Genomic DNA, 20,199 nt, shown 5'->3' with positions numbered 1-20,199 from the left:
TAAGAAATTCTCAATTTCTCTGGCATTTCTGGAACCAGCGTAAATTCTTGGTTCGGAGATAATATTAGTGATTTCTCCATGCACCTTTGCCCCTGCAAACATGCCATCACTGATTAACTTGCAAATATCTTCCATCTCATCTGACATCTGCATCGCATGACTTGTTAGTATCGTCTTTATGTCACTGAATTTCCCCTTCAATTCAGTCACTTCAGCATTGGTATCGCAATTCAACAGGGTTGCATCGTACACCTTGTCCTCGACTGCACCTACCCTCTCGTCGAATTCTTTAAACCGATCTGGCGTTCTTCCTTCAAGTAAATCCAACCTGCCATTATCTTCAGAAACAATAGGAATATCAAGGCCTTCTGCACCAATGTCAATGGTCATGTTTCCAAGATCACCATACTCCTCTACTTGATCAAACGAACCCGGTAATTCTTCGTCAATCACCATGCCATTAGTACCCATTTCTAATGCAAACTTTCTGAATACAATGCAACAACTTACTTGCTCACAGTAAAATAGCTTAAGAGAGAAAGAAATATCAACGTATTATCCAACAAATATGCTTGAACTGTGTACCAAACACAACACTGATACCCGTACTGTCACACCTTCAAACACCCCAGATATTTTCTGCGAAAGTGTAACCCGGCAGTACAGTGGTTCTGCGAATGAAACTTTGCCCACCTGCACTTCAGCCTTATAAGTTTGCACCAATGCAGCAGCCAACTCTTAAGTTCACTAGAGGAAGCCTTTACTCTTCTTTCTCTTTGCTTAAACTTCTCAAATGTACCCCATAATACATTCAATTCATGTCATACTTTTCTAACAACAATCAGCCAACCAAAAACACTTAGAACATGACACAATCATCTCATTTTATTGCATCAAAGGGAAGATATACAAAACTTTCCCACATAGGGACTTGCACAGACTTGTTCACCTTGAACCAAGCCTTAACCTTAAAAAAACTCTCTCAATTCGAGTCTTTCATGTGCTAGCCTGCTGAATTTCCCCTGCCTTAGGAGTATTTCTACAACAGCTTTACTTGCCAAAACCGTGCACAACTGATGCACACGCCAGGGACAGCCATCTATCCCATGAAGCAGTTGCATAACCGCTAGGGCTGAACATGGTTTCGGTTTTCCGCTGGAACCGGACCAAACCAGACCAATTAGGAAGAAACCAAACCGAACCATTTACTAATGGATTGGTTACGGTGTAGAAACTGGAAAACCGATAGTGTTGGTTTTGGTTTGGTTTGATTTCTAAAACCGAACCAAAAACCATTGGAAAACCGATTAATTTTTATACTTAGTTTCTACCGTTGATTTATAAGTATTAGATTCTACCCATTGATTTAGAGGATAAATGAAAACCCTAAATCCAATATTTCATTATGATACTCTCCCTCTTTCTCTTTCTCCTTCTCTCAGTCGCCTCCCTTCTCTCCCCCCCCCCCCTAATTACATACAGCTGCTGCTACTCGACTTTTTTCTTCCCATCTTCCTTCTTTTTTAGTTTTCAATAACTAAATTAAGATATATTATATATCTTCTTTTAATCTCTAGATTTAGAGTAAGCTTTAACTATTCTTGATATTTTTTTTAATTTATTTTTGTCTGTAACTTTGTGTAAACCAATACTATTGGCAACTACTATTTTTTTATCTGTAAATTTGTGTATTTTTATTTTTTTTGGTTTGACATAATTATTGGTTAACCAAAAAGCATTGGGACAAACCGAAACTAATTGGAACCATTTGGAAATCGAACCAATGATTAATGGATTGGTTTGGTTTAGATTTTTAGAAACCAATAGTATTGGTTTCGGTTTTGGTTTGGCTAGAAACCGAACCAAAACCGACCATGAACAGCCCTAATAACCGCCCATAACTGTGCTAACTGGCTAGTTCTTCTCTAACTCGCGCCAATCATCCAACACCTGTCTTTTTGCAATTGGCAACCTTCTCTCACGATCATAAACTCCCTTTACAAACGTTCCCTCTTTGTCTCGCGTGGTCGGCATGCTTGTGAAGCTCTCAACCAACTCATAACCGCCACTTGAGCTGTATTGCGCCACTTGTTGCGCCATACTGGACTTTGGTCCCATATTGCTCATATGACGCCAAGAGTAACTAGAGTGAGTTTAAGGAGTTGGCATTGGTGATGAAAGCATAAGGATGGTACATGCATGAGCTTAGAGCAAGAATTTGGCAGTGCCAAGGTGGCTGTCATCAGTTATAATAATGGGACAGCCATCTATGCCAACTTGCATGACAATGGCAATGCCTGCATAACCAACTTGTTTGCACTTTTCCAAGTTTTTGGCCCTGCTTGGAACTAATACATAGACTAACTCTGAATCTATTCCACTTGCTTGCATCGTCCTTGAGTTTGGGCTAACTCAATTCCATGGACCTGCCAACATGCCAACTCGCATGTTGCATGTTGCATCTTGCAAATTTGGCCTGGTCTTGCATTTGCGTTAATGAAGCTCCATCGTGTCGGTCAATAGCTTCATTCCTTAGCCAAATGTCTTTACAATGAAGTGTTGTACTTGCACTTCATTGGCCCTGCGAGGTTATGCCATTCTTAGCACTTGACAGTGTATACCGTATATCGCTATTGTGGCTCCGTGATGCGCCATTACGGCTATACTGACTTGGCCTGCAACTCTGTAACGCGTCATCATTATGCGTCACTTGCATCACCGTAATAGCAACGGTGTTCTAGTCTATAACTTCCATAAATCTTTTTCCAGAGAAGAAAACTTAACCACCCCTCATGTGTTGCGCACGTTAAGACTTGATGCAAAGACACACCATTGTCTCGTGGGAAGAAAATAAAAAATAAAATCATCGACTCAGACCCGGTCATAGACCATGACCGTTTGTCCTTATTGCCTTAATTAACCGTTCCACTTGCACTAGCTGCTAGCAGTTTAGTTGCAACAACTAGCTAGGGCCTTCAATTTTAAAATGTCAAACTAATAACACCATGGACCCTAAGCTGATTGCGATTTATGTTCTTATTTGAGAGAGAGAAGAATACTGCGGTAATGCTGTCGTTGCATCAGCAGGGTACTGGTATATATGCATTGTAAATGATACCCATTGAATCACAGAGAACACACCTAGATGTACATATTCAAAGACCAAGCTTAGAAAAAGAGAGAATGTCTTCTTCCATGGATATAGAAGCAGCCTCCACTAACGAGAGAGCAGCAGCAAATTATAACCATGGAGGAAATCATCATAACAACCTAGCAGTAGTACCAAATGATCATGAAGATGATCTTCAAGAAACAGTCAACCCAATTACTCAAAAAAGAGTTATAAATTGGAAACTCCTCATACTATTCTGTTTCTTTTCTGCTTTTGGTTACATAGGAGGACCCTTGTTACAGAGACTGTACTACACTCACGGCGGAGGTCGTAAATGGTTTTCGAGTATGTTACAAACCGTTGGGTTTCCGGTGTTAGTAGCTCCACTTTCTTATATCTACATAAAGAAAGTGAATGGACCATCATATGATGCTTCATGGGTTTTCATGATGGAACCGAAATTGTTCGTATATAGTGCAATAATAGGAGTTGCGCTTGGCTTGGATAACTATATGTACTCAGCTGGTCTATTTTATATTCCCGTCTCAACTTCATCACTGTTGTTTTCTACACAACTTGCTTTTACAGCAATATTTTCTTTCATAATTGTGAGACAAAAATTCACATTTTATTCATTCAATTCAGTAGTTCTGCTGACTCTTGGAGCTGTTGTTTTGGCATTGAATACTAGTAGTGACAGACCTCCTGGTACTACTCAAGCACAATATTACTTTGGATTCTTCTTAACTCTTGCCGGTGCTGCTTTACTGGGGCTCTGTATGCCTTTGATCGAACTTGCTTATGGGAAAAGTAGTAAACCTATCACATATTCTGTTGTGATGCAGTTTCAGTTTGTTTTGAGCTTCTTTTCTACTCTGGTTTGCATAACAGGAATGGCCATCAACAAGGATTTTCAGGTACTTCGACTCTTTCTCTCTCTCTCTCCAAAGATTATGTTTGGTTTAAGCATGCAGTTTCTTTCTTTTTGTCGTCCGAAGAAATCAGAGTTTTAGAACGTAGATCGGAAATATTAAGCATCATTTACTAGAAAGTCATTTGGTGCTTAAAAACTCATTGATTGATATGGGTTTCTGGACGAAAGAGCATGCTGCATGAGTGGCCAGATCTAGTTGTGTGTTTTGGGCACCGGGGAAGGGAATATATTATATGTGGTCTCGCATGAGCCAAGAAGACTAGAGGCTGTCATGTCATCACTCGTTTAAATTTTATATCCATGTGCTGTATGATTGAAAAAATTGTCCATTTTCATTTGTGGAGGGAAAATGATTCACTAATTATTGGAGTGATACATGAGGATGCCATACAAGGATGCATATATAGTTATATACCGAGTCTAACCTAACCTAATCTCCAAACATTTATTTATGAATATTGGTAGAAATATTTGTCTCTAGCTCTAGGCCTCTAGCAAGCTATTTCATTCCTCCAAATGGATTATTATGAATCTACGACGACCTAACACCATTTTAAAACTATCTTTTATGTTCTTGTTATCGCAGGTTATTCCAAGAGAAGGAAGAAATTTTGGATTGGGTGAAGGGAAATACTATTTCCTAATAGTTGCACTTGCAATTATTTGGCAATTCTTTTCAGTAGGGTTTTTGGGGATCATCTACTGTACATCGTCTCTTTTCACTGGAATTTTCACTACATGTTTACTCCCATTCACTCAGGTCGCTGCATCAATTGCTTTCCACGAGAAATTTACTGGTCAAAAAGGAATGTCACTTGCATTATGTTTGTGGGGTTTTGTCTCCTACTTTATTGGGGAATACAAGAAAACCAAGAAGCCGCAACCCATTGCTTATGATAATAGCGCTGAGGAATTAAAGGAGAAGTCAGAACTTACAAATAATTAGTAGTACTATGGAAGGAAAGCCATAGAACGTAACGTTAGTGTTTCATTTTCGTTTGCCATTGTGTTACCCTAAAAGGTTCAAAAACACCTATGTAACAGTTTGTAGTAATATTTCATAAAAAGAAGACAATTTGGAGTAATAAGACATCTTGATCCATTCTTGCGTTTGCTTTTTTAAACTGTTTTTTCATGTGTATGCTGAATCATTTCAAAAGTTACAGAGTTACTCATGGCCCATGAAACTCAGATGACTGACGACAGAGATTATTCACACGAGTCGATTCGTGACGCATGTCTCACAATATGCGTCAATCTTCAGAGAGGCCCAGAGCCACAACATTGCGAGACAACTTTTGTACATGATTTACTGTGATCACTTCTTAATCTGTAGGTTGGATTCCGAAATCTTTTAGGAAGCTGCTGCGTCAGTGAGCTCAGAGTATGACATGAAATCGAATAATAGTGTGGGCTTAATGAACTTGTTATCACGACTCGTTAGAATGCGTTCCAAACATTTTTAGCTCCCAGTTACGAAGTTATGATACACTTGTTGTGCCAAAGCCTGCGGAAGCGTTTAGGTTTGCACTACTACGAGGTAGCTCAATATCGCCAAGAACACAATCACCCACACAAGACGAACAAGTATTTAACGAGGTTGAATCCTCGGGAAGGAATAGCAATTTTATATATCACCATATAGGTTGGAATATACAAAGCTCAAGCAGAGAAGAAGAGAACTCTTACTAGTTCTGGTGTGTTTTCTCTAGTTCTCTCTATGGCTATTTATACACATCAATAGGAGTGGACACATTCCTTAACAAGGATTACTTTCCTACAAGTATATGGTTTCCTAACTTAGCTCTAAGAGACAAACCTCTTAAGCTTCTATACTTAGGACACAAGTACTTGGTTTCCTTAACCAACTAGATTTCTTAATCTAGTCCTTGACCGACCTACCAACAATTCTCCACCTCGGATCATGCATTCATGCATGAGATGATCAATAGGTAAAATCACCTTCATTTTCCAACGTCGATTGAACCATCACTGGCTGCCTACGTATCCTCAATAGGAATCAAACCCGACCGTAGTTCTCTCAAATGGCCTTGCTAGAAGACCTCCACCAGGTTTCTAAGAACCTCTACCCAAAAAGGGCCTTTCACTAAACCGGAAGGATGTGGATCAATTTCGAAAAATGTCGAAATTTGATCCCAGATACTACTTTAGTCAACATATCAGCTGGATTGTCTTTGGTATCGATCTTCGCAAGTGCAATGTCTTTTTCTTCAATAATTTCTCTCACAAAGTGAAAACGTGCGTCAATATGTTTGGTTCTAGCATGATGCACTTGATTCTTAGCCAAATAAATTGCACTTAGACTATCACAATGCACAGGCAGTTGGTCTTGTACAACTCCTAAGTCATCTAGTAAACCTTATAACCATATAGCCTCCTTAAATGCCTCAGTCACTACCATATACTCCGCCTCCGTAGTTGAAAGCGCCACAGTAGACTGCAAGTTTGATCTCCAACTTACTGGTGCCCCTGCTACAGTAAATACATACCCTGTAGTTGAACGTCTCTTGTCCAAATCACCAGCATAGTCAGAATCCACATACCCAAAACACAACTGATTGTTACTTTTATCCTTCACAAACTCCAAGCGAACATCAACTGTACCATAAAGATACCTCAAATCCATTTCATAGCATGCCAATGTCCCTTACCAGGACAATGCATATAACGGCTGACCATACTAACTGCATGTGAAATATCCGGCCTTGTACGTACCATCGTATACATCAAGCTACCAACAGCCTCAGCACATGGGACTTGGGCCATATACTTTCGCCTTTCTTCAGTAGTGGAGACATACGAGCATTCAACTTAAAATGAGCAGCAAGGGGAGTACTTACAGATTTAGTTCCTTCGTAGACACCAAACTTCTGTAACACTTTCTTCAAATATGCCTTCTGAGACAAACAAACCTTACCCTTCTCTCTATCACGTTGAATATCCATACCAAGAATCTTCTTAGCCTCTCCCAGATATTTCATCACAAACTCAGATGACAATTTGCACTTCAAATTATCGATCTCTTTCTTGTTATTCGATGCAATCAGCATATCATCGACATACAAGAGAAAATATATGAAAGATCCATCACGTAGCTTCTTGAAGTATACACAATGGTCATAGTGACTTCTTGTGTATGTATGGCCAATCATAAACTGATCAAATCGCTTGCACCACTGTCTTGGAGACTGCTTCAGCCCATACAACGATTTTTTCAGCTTTCATACACAATCTTCTTTTCCAGCAACCTTGAACCCACTCGGCTGAGTCATATAGATCTCCTCTTCTAGATCACCATGTAAGAACGCCGTCTTAACATATAGCTGAACTAGATCTAAATCATATTGTGCTACCAAGGCCAACAAAATACAGATTGATGAGTGTTTTACCACCGGAGAGAACACCTCATTGTAGTCAATCCATTCTCTTTGGGCATAACCTTTTGCAACTAACCTTGCCTTGTAGCGTTCTTGATTCACCGAATATCCTTCTTTCTTAGAATATACCCACTTGCACCCTATGGCCTTCTTACCGTTCAGAAGCTTCATAAGAATCCATGTGCCATTCTTGTAAAGAGACTCCATCTCGTCCTGCATTGCACCTTCCCATTCTTTACACTCTATACTGCGTACAGCTTCTAAATAGGAAGTAGGAGTACCATCTTCAACAACTGGTAATGCATAAGCAATGTAATCATTCATCCAACCAGGCTTCCTGGTTGATCTTCTCGGTTTGCAGGTTGATATGGTCTCCGTGACCGTAGCTTCTGTATCTTCTAATGACTCTTGTTCCTCTTCCTCAACAGTGTCACTATCATTTGGAACTTCAGTAGTTACCTCTCTTGCAGATCCAATGTCTTCAGAAGTATTCTGAACAGATACAGACTTAACTGGAATTGGTGGAGTTGCATCAATCTCCACCTGCTGCAAAGGCTTAGTAGTACTGGTGCTTCTGTCCTCCACCTGCCGAGAACCCCAAGACTTTACCATAGACATCTCATCAAATGTGACATCACAACTCATGACTATCTTATTCTCAACTGGATTCCAAATCTTGAACCCTTTTACTCCACTCTTCATACCCACAAAGATTCTTTTTACAGCACGGCTATCAAGCTTGTTTTCACTAACATGATACCACGCAGGACAACCAAAAATATGAATTGAGTCATAATCATAAGTTGGTTTACCAAACCACTTCTCCATAGGAGTTTTACCTTCTAATGCAGCTGATGGCAACCTATTAATGAGGAAGCACGCATACGTAACTTCCTCAGCCCAAAACGCCTTACCTAATCCAGCATTAGATAACATACATCGTACCTTCTCCATCAAAGTATGATATGCGTTCAGCTACCCCATTCTGTTGCGGTGTCTTCTTAATTGTAAAGTTCCTCTTTATCCCCTCATCCTGACATACTTGCAAGAACGGATCACTTTTGTACTCTCCACCATTGTCCGAAAGTAGTACTTTGATCTTTCTGCCAGTTTGATTCTCAATTGCCTTTTTCCACCTCACAAAGATTTCTAGTACTTCATCCTTATGCCTCATGGTGTACACCCATACGCGCCTAGAATAATCATCAATGAACGACACAAACCAATGTTTCCCTCCCAATGATGCATTCTTGGAAGGACCCCAAACATCTGAGTGAACATAGTCAAGAACTCCACTAGTATTGTGGATAGCTGTGCCAAAGCTTGTTCTTGTTTTCTTGTCCTTAACACAATGTTCACAAAATGCTAACTTGCAGGAAATAACACCTTTCAACAAGTCTTGTTGAATCAACCTATACAACGACTTCTCACCTGGATGTGTAAGTCTCGTGTGCCATAGCTTCGTCTTCTCGGTAGCTTCTCTCTCGATGTGTTCAGAAATAAACACATCCCCTGTTGTTGTACTCCCAATCAAGTAATACAAGTTATGATGACGTGTGTCCTTCATGATTACCATAGATCCAGATATTACCTTTTGAACACCATTTTCAGCGACTATCTTATATCCCTTAGCTTCTAAAGTTCCGAGTGAAATCAGATTCTTCTTTATGGCAGGTACAAATCTTACCTCCCTCAGCTCTCTAACCATACCATCATGCATCTTGATACGAACACTACCAATCCCAATCACCCTGCAGGTATGATTGTTTCTCATACGTACTTCTCCATCAAGCTCTTCAAAACTTGAGAACCAGTCCCGATATGCACATATATGATATGTTGCTCCACTATCTAATACCTATGTATCATCTGTAATAGTACAAGCTGATGGTGTCACAGTTAGCGAGAAATCAGAAGCATCATCTGATTCTTCATTACCTTTAGCAATTTTCACCTTGGTATTACCGTTATCTCCTTTTCTCGCCTTACGCTTGGTACAATCCTTATCCCAATGACCAAAGTCATGGAACCAAGCATACTCATATTTCCGCAATCGCGTTCTACTCTTAGAACGTCCTCTACCTTTACCATAACCACCAGTCTTCCTTCTCTTGTCTGTTGAACGACCTCTTGCAAGAAGCACATCATTATTAGCTTCACTTGCAAGGTCTTCACGGTCCATCTTCCTGAACTCCTCACTACGCAATGCTGTAGTGACCTCAGCGTATGTTATCTTATCCTTGCCGTGCATTAATGCTTTAATCACGGGTTCATACTTTTCAGGAAGAGAGTTTATCAGACACAAAGCTTGTTCCTCGTCGTCGATTGGCTCATCGTAGTTAACCAACTCAGCAAGAAGTTTATTATATGAATCTAGGTGCTCGGTTAGGGTTGCACCTCTCTTCATGTTATAGCGATACAAATTCCTTTTAAGATGTATCCTATTGGCCACGTTATTCACAAGGTATTCCTTCTCTATCTTTTCCCAGAGATCCTTAGCTGAAGTCTCGTGTTGATAATTAAGTTTTACTGTAGTTGCTAAACACCCTCGTATCGAAGCAAGACATAATTTATTCATCTTGTTCCACTGCTTTTCAGACATCTCCACTGGCTGACCTTCTAGAGCTTCTTTTAGGTCAAGATGAACAAGAGCATCCATTACGTCCCTCTCCATAAACTAAAGTTATTGGTTCATGTAAACTTTTCTACCTTGATTTGTGATCTATGTGAATGAAGTATTTCTTCTTTTGTTTCTTTATCTTTATCTGTGGACTCTGAATGTTCTCTTAAAGGATTTTTCGGATCTTCGTCTCCGTCAACCATTGTTCACAAACAACCAAATATGGATAAAAAACAGAACCTTTGAGATTTGTATTACCTCAAGCAATCTTCAGGGAAAAAAATACCTTCACTTCTACTGCAATTCGGATACCTGTATCCAAGAGCGTCTCCTTGCTCTGATACCAATCGTTGCGCCAAAGCCTGCGGAAGCGTTTAGGTTTGCACTACTACGAGGTAGCTCAATATCGCCAAGAACACAATCACACACACAAGAAGAACAAGTATTTAACGAGGTTGAATCCTCGGGAAGGAATAACAATTTTATATATCACCGTATAGGTTGGAATATACAAAGCTCAAGCAGAGAAGAAGATAACTCTTACTAGTTCTGGTGTGTTTTCTCTAGTTCTCTCTATGGCTATTTATACACATCAATAAGAGTGGACACATTCCTTAACAAGGATTACTTTCCTACAAGTATATGGTTTCCTAACTTAGCTCTAAGAGACAAACCTCTTAAGCTTCTATACTTGGGACACAAGTACTTGGCTTCCTTAACCAACTAGATTTCCTAATCTAGTCCATGACCGACCTACCAACAACACTTTGCCCTAAAAATCAGTTTCCCACCATTGTACAAGTGTCCCGGTATAATCATGTCTGAAACATCAACTTCTTCATTGGATGTGGTCTTTTGTAGCCAAATTTCTTTGCTTGGCTAACGAAACAGAAAAATGTGGATGTAATCATCAAAAAGTAACTCTAGGAATCTATTGCAAAAGCTGCTTCTGCCGTTGGGATGCGTCGGTTCAATTCCTTTCTGTAAATTTGGAGTCCACACGCCCTGGCATCGCTATTATTGCTCCTTGTCCTTGACCTGTTCAGCCACATCTCTAGCAGAAGAACCATAAACTTCAACCCAAGTCTCAGGAAACAGAGCACAAGCTGACATCGTAAACACAAGATAAAACAACGCCTGAAAGGGATTGGCAGCCATGTCTGACAAACTTGACAGGGCAGTGATGTAGTAAGCAATTCAACTTTCCGAACAAATTCGCAAGGAACGCCGCAGAATGATGGACAAGTTACAGGCGTAATCTGCGTAGAACAACTTAATGGGATATGACCCCTGTTGTCGACAAGCATCCTATGACCTGACAGGAGAACAATGCGGAACCCTTGGGAGTAAACAGGCACAAAACTGAGGGAAAATTTGTCACATTTGGAAGGTCCTCAGGTAGAAGGCTTCATGCAGAATTTGTCACATTTGGAAGGTCCTGCGGGTGGAAAGCTTCACGCACCCGTGGGCCTTGTCTATCCGAGTGAGTTATCAGCAGATGTGACAAAGCAATAACAGCACCTTCAAACTCAGCTTCCCACTCACAGATAACGGCTGCAATGAACATAGAAATTCTACTAGATCCAAAACCATATCCTTTTTATAGAAGTTCATCTAAGCATGAGGCAATAACACCGGCAATAGCGCAATACAGAGTTGTGTGATGATCGATAAGAATAGCACATATATAAGCCCAATAACATATGTATACCCAATCATTCTACAGATGGTTGGTTGTGATAATTTGTGTGAAAGCACGTATCAATGTGAAAAATTACCAAATTTCAAATAGATTGGTTAGATAAATCTCTAGCAGCACATAAAGATACCTAATGAACAATATTAAAGTAAAGGAAGAATGTAAAAGCCAGTATACAGTCATACAAAATAAGCTTCAACAGTCTTTTTCCCTTTCTGAGCTCATAATTCAGAAACAAGAAGCTCAAGTTCAGAGCTTTATATATACAGTCATAGAAAAATAAGCATAACACACAGCATGTTCTTAGTTGCCAAATGAAAAAAAGAAGGAAACTAAATTACCAGGGAGGATTGGACCCATCTCTAACAGGATTGGAACCATCTCTAACAGAAGGTGGCCTTGAACCCAAGATTGAATTTGTTCCTAACCTTGTCAAGCTTCTCCCAGATTTTGGAGTAACTGCAGCCGGACTTGAACCACGATAACTTGCACGTAGTGATTCATCCATCGAAGAAGATGATTTTGCAATTGCATTCCTAACAAATTTCTGAGCAGCATGTGAAAGTGTTCGAACACCTGGACTCGCACTTCCTCCACTAGCTGGTGAAGGCAATGGTGGCTTCTGAAACATCTTTGATCTCTCCCTCAGTTTACGAGCAGCATCCCTCGATAACGAGTGGGCCTTCAAATCCCTTGATGGTGGGCATGGAATACTAAATTGTGGACCATTTCCACTGCCCCCAATCCCAACAGGTGTATCCTCAGTCTCCAATCTTAATGGTGTCCCTTCTATCTCTCCCCAAGTAATGAATGGTGACTCATCAACACCAGGTGCAGGAGAAGGTGTTTTGACATAGTTATACCCATTTTCAGATTTCTTCTCAGATTCAACATAAAATGGATTAGGTGTTTTTCTCAAATCTTCCAAGTCATATCTTCTAGTTTTCTCTGCTTCACGACCTGGAAACGGTAAAGGTACAGGGGTACCCCCAGCCACGGGAGTATACATCACTGCAATTGTATCCTCCTCTCTTGGACCAGAATCCATCATTTTTCCATGAAACCGAGTGTTTGTTCGACTGATTTCCTTTGTCAAACCCATAACCCTTTCGTTTCTTTCCGCTTCCGTCAATGGAAATTCACCATTGTCTGATGGATTATACATTAACAAGTTCTTTGCAGTATATTTCCATCCTTCTAGTGTACTTACAGGTTGATCAGACGTCCCATACCCATCAGTAATCCTAGCAATTTTTTCATTTCCTAAACTTAATGTTTCCACCTTTTCACCTTCAATCAAATGCCCGTATCTCTCTTTCCTCTTCCTATTAACTTTCTCCATAATTTTATTAAAACTATCATTATCTTCGCTCGTATAACGTCGCATAAACTCATCAAGAGACAACGAAACATCAATCGACTCATTATTCTCACCTAATTCACTAGTTTCTGATTGAACATATGATTGTTGAGGTGTTTTGTCTAAATCAAATGGTGTAGATACAGAAAATAACCTCGAATTCGACTTCTGGGGTGTTTGAAAAGTTTTATTACCTTGAGCATCATCCGAATTTAAGGGTTTTTTTCCACATCGCCGCTCCATGATCTTCAACTGAGCATCTTTAATCAAAACAGGATCCCCAGATCTACAAGCTTCCAGCCAATCAAGACGATCACGAAGCTTTGGTATATCAGGAAAGAAATCCCTTTCAATAATTTTCTCTATGGATGCTACATAAGTATCCTCATCAAGAACAGAATTATGCTTCTTGGAAGATTTTGCGGATTCAATAGAATTTGATAGGGTTTTTTGAGATGATAAAGAAGGGGATGGAGATGATATGTGACGAGGAGAATGGCCTGGTGAAAACAACATTTTTCAACGATGATAGTGATAACGGTACTAAGAAACCAGAGATTGAGGTGGGGATTTTCTGAAGCAGAAATTGGATAATCAAAGAGGGGGATGGGGGAACAAATTTGGGGAAACCCTAGCCCGAAAGAGTGCAAGTTAGAATAGGGAAGTTATTCTAAATAGTAAAGGCTTTATATGTTTAGTTAAAAGGTCAAAAAGATGTGACGTGCCAAGTGCCGGGTCATCGGATGGGATATTTCCCCCACCGACGAGGATGTTAGAGTGTCTGGATGTACGCCACGACATAAATGAGTAGACCAAGCGTAAAAGTTGTATGCACCCTATCACGACTCAATGAAAAAACAACTAAGGGCGTGATTGGATTGTTTTTAACTGCCTTTTCCTTCTATAAATATGCCCCGTGATTCTTTGATTCCTTTTGGAGGACGGAACTGGCTTTTTTTTTTTTCCCAAAAAAGAGGCGAACCTCGTGCAATACATTGATAATACCGATTACGAAAACCGGAAACAGTAAAGAGATTTTTTTATCATACACATCTATCGGAATTACAGTATCTTCCTCAATTCTTGAACAATCTTATCTTTATAGACATACTAATCGATTCAGAATTCCAAGAGGTCCAAGCCTTGATAAAGGACCAAATTGATTTTGTAACAAAATCAATTTGTGTGACTGCGTAAAGTGTGATTGGATCAAAACCAACCCAAAGTTCTGAAGTTCATGTACAATAAAGTAACATGATATGTTTTCAAAGTGACAATATCTACCTAAATCTAAGTAACAGGAACAGTAACACGAACGATTTCTAACGTAACAAGGGTCATCATAACAAAGATCATCTGAATCAATTTTAAGCAGTCTGGATCGGGACAAATCGAACTGAATCAGCTTACGAGTCTTGGTAACAGTGGTTGTAACTGATGAAGTAGAAGAATAACTTCATCTTGTTGTGTCTGTTTTTTTTTTCCGTAGCTTGAATTATTTAGTTCTTGTTGAAATTATGGGTAACTTTTGTCCAAAGAAGCACTTCAACAGATTGAAAATAACTAAAAATTCAAACTCTAGAAAACTAAAACAGTTTTAATAAATCTTAAATTATCCCTGAAATCTTAAACTAGGTAATAAGAAAGGTAAATCGGGAGCAACGCCTAAACCGTGGAGGAAAATAGATATGCTCCTTATTGTCGGAGATGCTGCTGAAACTATGATTGGAGTTGCGTCGATTTTCTTGTAGATCATTGCTGAAACCGAAGTAGATGATATGCTCTGATCTAATATTTGCAATACAAAAGAAAGCATACTTGCAGCAACAAACAAGATCCAGAAGACAAACCCGAAAAATTGCAAAGAACCAAAACAAGAGTAGTAAACTAAATCCATTGATGTTGCTTTGACTTGATCAAATAAATCATGGAGAAGAGATGATATGCTCATGGTTCTTCCCTGCAAAAGATCCCATCCCATATCTACATAAACAACCAGATATCCATGGAGTAAAGCCATCAAAAAGCAACAGTAAAAAGACCAAAGAAGAAATAAACACTACAGACTAGATCAAGGAGAAAAAGTGAAGTTATAGATGCTTGATCTGCTCAAATCGGCTCCTCTGAGCATAGAAGGTTTTCGTTAGAAAATTTTGGTGAGAGAAAAAAGTTTGGTGGTTTCAAACGGTACTGATTGTTATACCGTGTAATTATGTTAAGAATATCTAGAGTAAATATCGTTTATTACTGGGATGCCCTTGTGTCTAGCCCTATAAATAGAGGCTCTAATGTTTTTCTATCATACACATGAACATAATTTTATCCCTTCTTCTTCTCTTTACTTTGTGTCTTCTTCTTCCATTTTTCTATTTCATAATACGTTATCATGCACGTTGCTCTATCGTCGGCACGCCTTACATTAAGCCTTCTAGTAACAAAGTGGAGAGGGTGTTGATACAAATCGGTTCATCTTTGAACTTTCAAAGGAAAAAACGGACACGGAAAAACAATATTTCACTTCGTTTATTTATTTATTTTTGATTCAGTCATTGTACATAATGTTTCTTTTTAACAGTCCACTAACTTTGTTTTCTCGTTTTCGTACTTGTATGTAATTCGCCTCCGTTGGATGGATTTTATACACAAAACTACAGTACGTATTATTGTTTGTCATTCAAGGAAACATGACCTAAAAGGCACAGCGCTAATACCACGGATGAAAAAGTGGCGGATGTGAATCATTATATAGTACAACCTTAACGTTCAATATTTATTTTCTTTTGAATTCTCAATCATCCCTCATATAAAACGGTATTGATACATGTGTGATCAGCTTTTCCATACAAGCTTGATTCCCTTTCTCCTCTATTCTTTTACATAGAGAAAGAAAAACAATCCATTGAAAGGTGGGCTACGGTTTTTATTCCTCCAATAAAACCATAATCACTAATAATAGGTGTTATTTCTGCAAATACCAATAAAACGAGGAATTTCTGCATTCTTATTGGATATTCTTGCAATTTTAATTTTCCTCGTGATAATTATCTCCAGATTTTGGAATTGTTACAATTGGAATTAGAATATAATTGGATACTCAAGATCAATGGGTGTGCATCCATCTTGGTAGCCAATATTATTAGTCATTGTAGTGACTATATTGATCTTGATTTAATTTTCTTTTGATAAAGTGTTAGAGCATAGCTCGGTTGAACCCACCAAGCATTGGTACGTCAAGTTTGGTTGTCATATTTTAGTGAATCAAAACTCATGTTAAGAGTCGCTTGATTATGTACTAGAGTAAACTTCGTATAGGTTAGCTTGAAAGTATTAGGATATGAGACATTACAAGTATTGGAAAGACTTGAAGATGTGAAGAAGCAGGGAGCTACAACGACAACAATCATCCTTCCACTTGAGGTTAGTGATATTTGACTTGAACTGTTTCATTCCTTAACGTATCTTTCAAGTCATTCATATTGAAAACAAAATGAACACTCTAGATAGACATAGTATTAAGGAATACAATACGAGGTTTATTGCTTAACCATTAAACTTCGTAGATAAGACATAGACATAATCGGTTGAATGCTATTGTGATTATGTATGGGTATAAGGTGAGGATTTCATCCTAAGAAACAATGTTTTACACGTGTTTTAAGGAAGTAAGTTCATTAACATTCTTTGTTTGTGAATCGAAAAGGAAATCGCCAGGTGTTATTGGTATTGTTATTCATTACATATCTTGTGAAAAACCAATATGTGTAATTTAGTATAACCGCTCATGACTTGTTTGTGTTCTTGGTAAAACTATTCACAAAGACCTGACTTATGTATTAGTATGACTTTTATTAGTGAAACCGATCTTAAGTAATCACCTGAGATGGTATGATCGGGTTTGTGATTTTATGTCTGACAAAATCTGGGAAAAGGGGAACCGATCCTAGTAAGAGGTGCAGTACATCACAAAGGGGAACCGATCCTTGTATGAGGTGCAGCAGTTTTATAGCAGAAAGGGGAACCGATCCTATGAACATGTGCAACACGTTTTTAGGCAAAGGAGAACCAATCCTATGGACATGTGCAACAATGGGGAACCGATCCTTTGAACATGTGAAATCGGCCACAAAACGTCTCAATCAAATCCGAGCACTTTGTGTTTTTAACACAAAAAAATTGTCCAAAAATATCTTTCCGAATTTTATATTATTCTAGAAATATTAGAGATACCGAAAATATATTTGGTTAATGTGGAAGGATGTCGACATACTTTGAACATGCGCTGTGAATGTTAATCTTTAATTGTTCAAAATTATTCCTGAATAGCTAAGGGAAGAGAATCCCAGGATCGAAACATAAATAAGTTAAGAATCTTTTAATTAAGGTTATTAATTTTATTTTTAGGAAAATAAGAATTAGTAATGTGCATTTACTAATTAAAGATTTTCTGAGAGATTTCGATCATTATTTTTGGACAGAGCATTTCCAGGAATTATGGAAACCTGAAAAAGCATGGGTCTAACAACACCACCCAATATTTCGCTTAGCAATCTGTATGGACAAACTCGAATATACTTTTAAGAGAATCAACAAGACTTAATCAATTAAAAGTATATCAACGAGTTTATATCTCTCTCTTGATTTGATTTACTCAAGCAGGAACTGCGAATTCTAATCAAATACAAGGAATAACTTGGATGGTACCAAAGACCAATATCCAAGGATCAATCAATGACAATCAACAACCAAAGGTTGGATTATTCTAATTGATAATCTAAATGCACAACCTGTATTATTTCAATTATAAAGATAAAAAAATATAATGCGGAAATAGAAATAACACAGATACCAGAAATTTTGTTAACGAGGAAACCGCAAATGCAGAAAAACCCCGGGACCTAGTCCAGATTGAACACACACTGTATTAAGCCGCTACAGACACTAGCCTACTCCAAGCTAACTTGGTACTGGACTGTAGTTGAACCCCATCAGTTTCCCACTGATCCAAGGTACAGTTGTACTCCCTACGCCTCTGATCCCAGCAGGATACTGAACACTTGATTCCCTTAGCTGATCTCACCAACAACTAAGAGTTGCTACGACCCAAAGTCGAAGACTTGATAATAAACAAATCTGTCTCACACAGACAAGTCTATCAAAGGATCAATATGTCTCCCACAGATAAACCCTAAAAGGTTTTGTTCCATCTTTTGATAATAATCAAGGTGAACAGGAACCAATTGATAATCCGGTCTTATATTCTTGAAGAACAGCCTAAAGTTATCAATCACCTCACAACAATCTTAATTGTATGGTAGCGAAACAAGATGTTTCGGAATCATAAACAATGAGACGAAGATGTTTGTGATTACTTTTAATATCTTGCCTATCAGAGATATCAATCTCAAGCCAATCAATATGATTGTACTCATACGATAGAAGATGCAAGATCAGATCACACAACTACGATAAAAGTAATATCGGTCTGGCTTCACAATCCCAATGAAGTCTTTAAGTCGTTAACCTGGTTTTATAAGAAGAAAACCAAAGGTTAAAGGAGAAATGACTCTAGCACGCAAAATAGCATCACACGTAAGGTGTGGATATTAGTTTTGCACAGATACTAGAGTTCCCCTTATATAGTTTTTCAAATCAGGGTTTGCAATTAAATTACCTTGGTAACAAAGAAATCAATATTCACCGTTAGATGAAAACCTGATTTAGATTCAAGCTAATATTTCTCAACCGTTAGATTGAAAACTTAGCTTATTGATGCGTGTCGTAAGTGCAATCAAATTAATAATTTTATTCCCACACAATTAACTGGTAATATAATGGAAGTAAGGATCATTCCCACGAAGAGCAGTGATTTTTAGTTGTCAAAGTGTCACAGAGGGGGGGAGGGAGGTTTATTTTAGATTGTGAAAAAAATAAATAGTCAAAGCAAATAAAATTGCATTGTAATTAATAGAGAGAGATATGATCGAGGAATCCTTCTTCGTATAGAAACTGTCAATGAGTTATTATAGTTGCCTACTTGTCGTTAATCAAAGATTATCACCAACCGTATAATAATAGCTAGATCAGTGATATCCCCTAAATTCCTTATATCACTGGATACGGAAGTTCTCGCCTACCAGATTCTATTCAACGAACCACCAAGTAGTAGATCACTCAAGGTGTAATCCAATTGAATGTTTTATATTTTGTGAATTTATAGGTTGATCCTACTAGTCTCTTAGATCAAGGTCCACTTTTTAGTGTTGTTTATACACACATCGCTCCACAGAATCCCTCTGTAAGGTTTTGTGTTCTCTACTTGTGTGCAAGTTATTCGACAATTACTTATCTCCTAACTTAATACTAGCAATAGATTGAATAAACAAATCAATTTAGTTGGCCACCTAAACAATCTATTAATCAATCATAAATATTCAAATAGTATAAACAAACTATAATCATATGAAGAACTTCAAAGTAGATTAATATAATAACTCAAATCTTGTTTACAACTTAGAATGCATCCTCAATCAATAGGTGTTTAGCTACTCATGGATGTAGAAACATCCATGATATACATACGAGAAAAGTAAAGAGATAACGTTACAATTGATAATCGCTCCGTATGATGTTTCTTCTCTCCAAACCCTAACAATTTCGTGACCTAGTGATATGATATGATTTCACATAACCTAATACTTTTTTATAGGTTTACATTGCTTGGCCCTCACGCATTTAGTTTGGTTTAAGAACCCGACCCGAAATAACGAAATAACGAATCCAAACGTGCCCTTAGGTCTTCCTTGGTGTGAATACACGTTTCTCATTTGCTAAGTGCGCGAACCCAGTCCACGAACTTCAAAATCCAGCAGAAATTTTCGGAATTAAGTATGCGAACCTAGTTCGCGGACTTCACTGTCTTCGGTATTCAATAAGAGCTTGTTTTGGCCACAACTTCTTCATCCGAACTCGGAATGACCTCATTCTTTTTGCATTATTTTTATCTTTCAATTCTATTCAATATGAGGATGAGAAATCTTTAATTTTAATGAGTTAAGATCGGTCTTTGGCCATTCTCT

The 20,199-nt window shown here is 38.3% G+C and overlaps 2 protein-coding genes across 2 annotated transcripts; one reads left to right on the top strand and one right to left on the bottom strand.

Annotated features, from left to right (window-relative positions):
* Positions 1-3,073: 3,073 nt before the first annotated feature.
* LOC113330400 (purine permease 3-like) lies at positions 3,074-5,158 on the top strand. The gene is made up of 2 exons (XM_026577219.1): positions 3,074-4,029; positions 4,633-5,158. Exons 1-2 carry the CDS (start codon positions 3,112-3,114, stop codon positions 4,990-4,992), a joined length of 1,278 nt encoding a protein of 425 aa, XP_026433004.1. The 5' UTR covers positions 3,074-3,111; the 3' UTR covers positions 4,993-5,158.
* Positions 5,159-11,831: 6,673 nt separating this feature from the next.
* LOC113330575 (splicing factor ESS-2 homolog) lies at positions 11,832-13,772 on the bottom strand. Its single transcript, XM_026577386.1, has one exon. The coding sequence runs from the start codon at positions 13,637-13,639 to the stop codon at positions 12,101-12,103; it is 1,539 nt and encodes a 512-aa protein (XP_026433171.1). The 5' UTR covers positions 13,640-13,772; the 3' UTR covers positions 11,832-12,100.
* Positions 13,773-20,199: the final 6,427 nt, after the last annotated feature.

The sequence above is a fragment of the Papaver somniferum genome, unplaced genomic scaffold (genome assembly GCF_003573695.1).
Source record: "Papaver somniferum cultivar HN1 unplaced genomic scaffold, ASM357369v1 unplaced-scaffold_118, whole genome shotgun sequence".
In the NCBI taxonomy this organism is placed as follows: Eukaryota; Viridiplantae; Streptophyta; class Magnoliopsida; order Ranunculales; family Papaveraceae; genus Papaver; species Papaver somniferum.
Note: the sequence above shows the minus strand (reverse complement) of the source record. Positions and strands in the feature narration are given on the sequence as shown.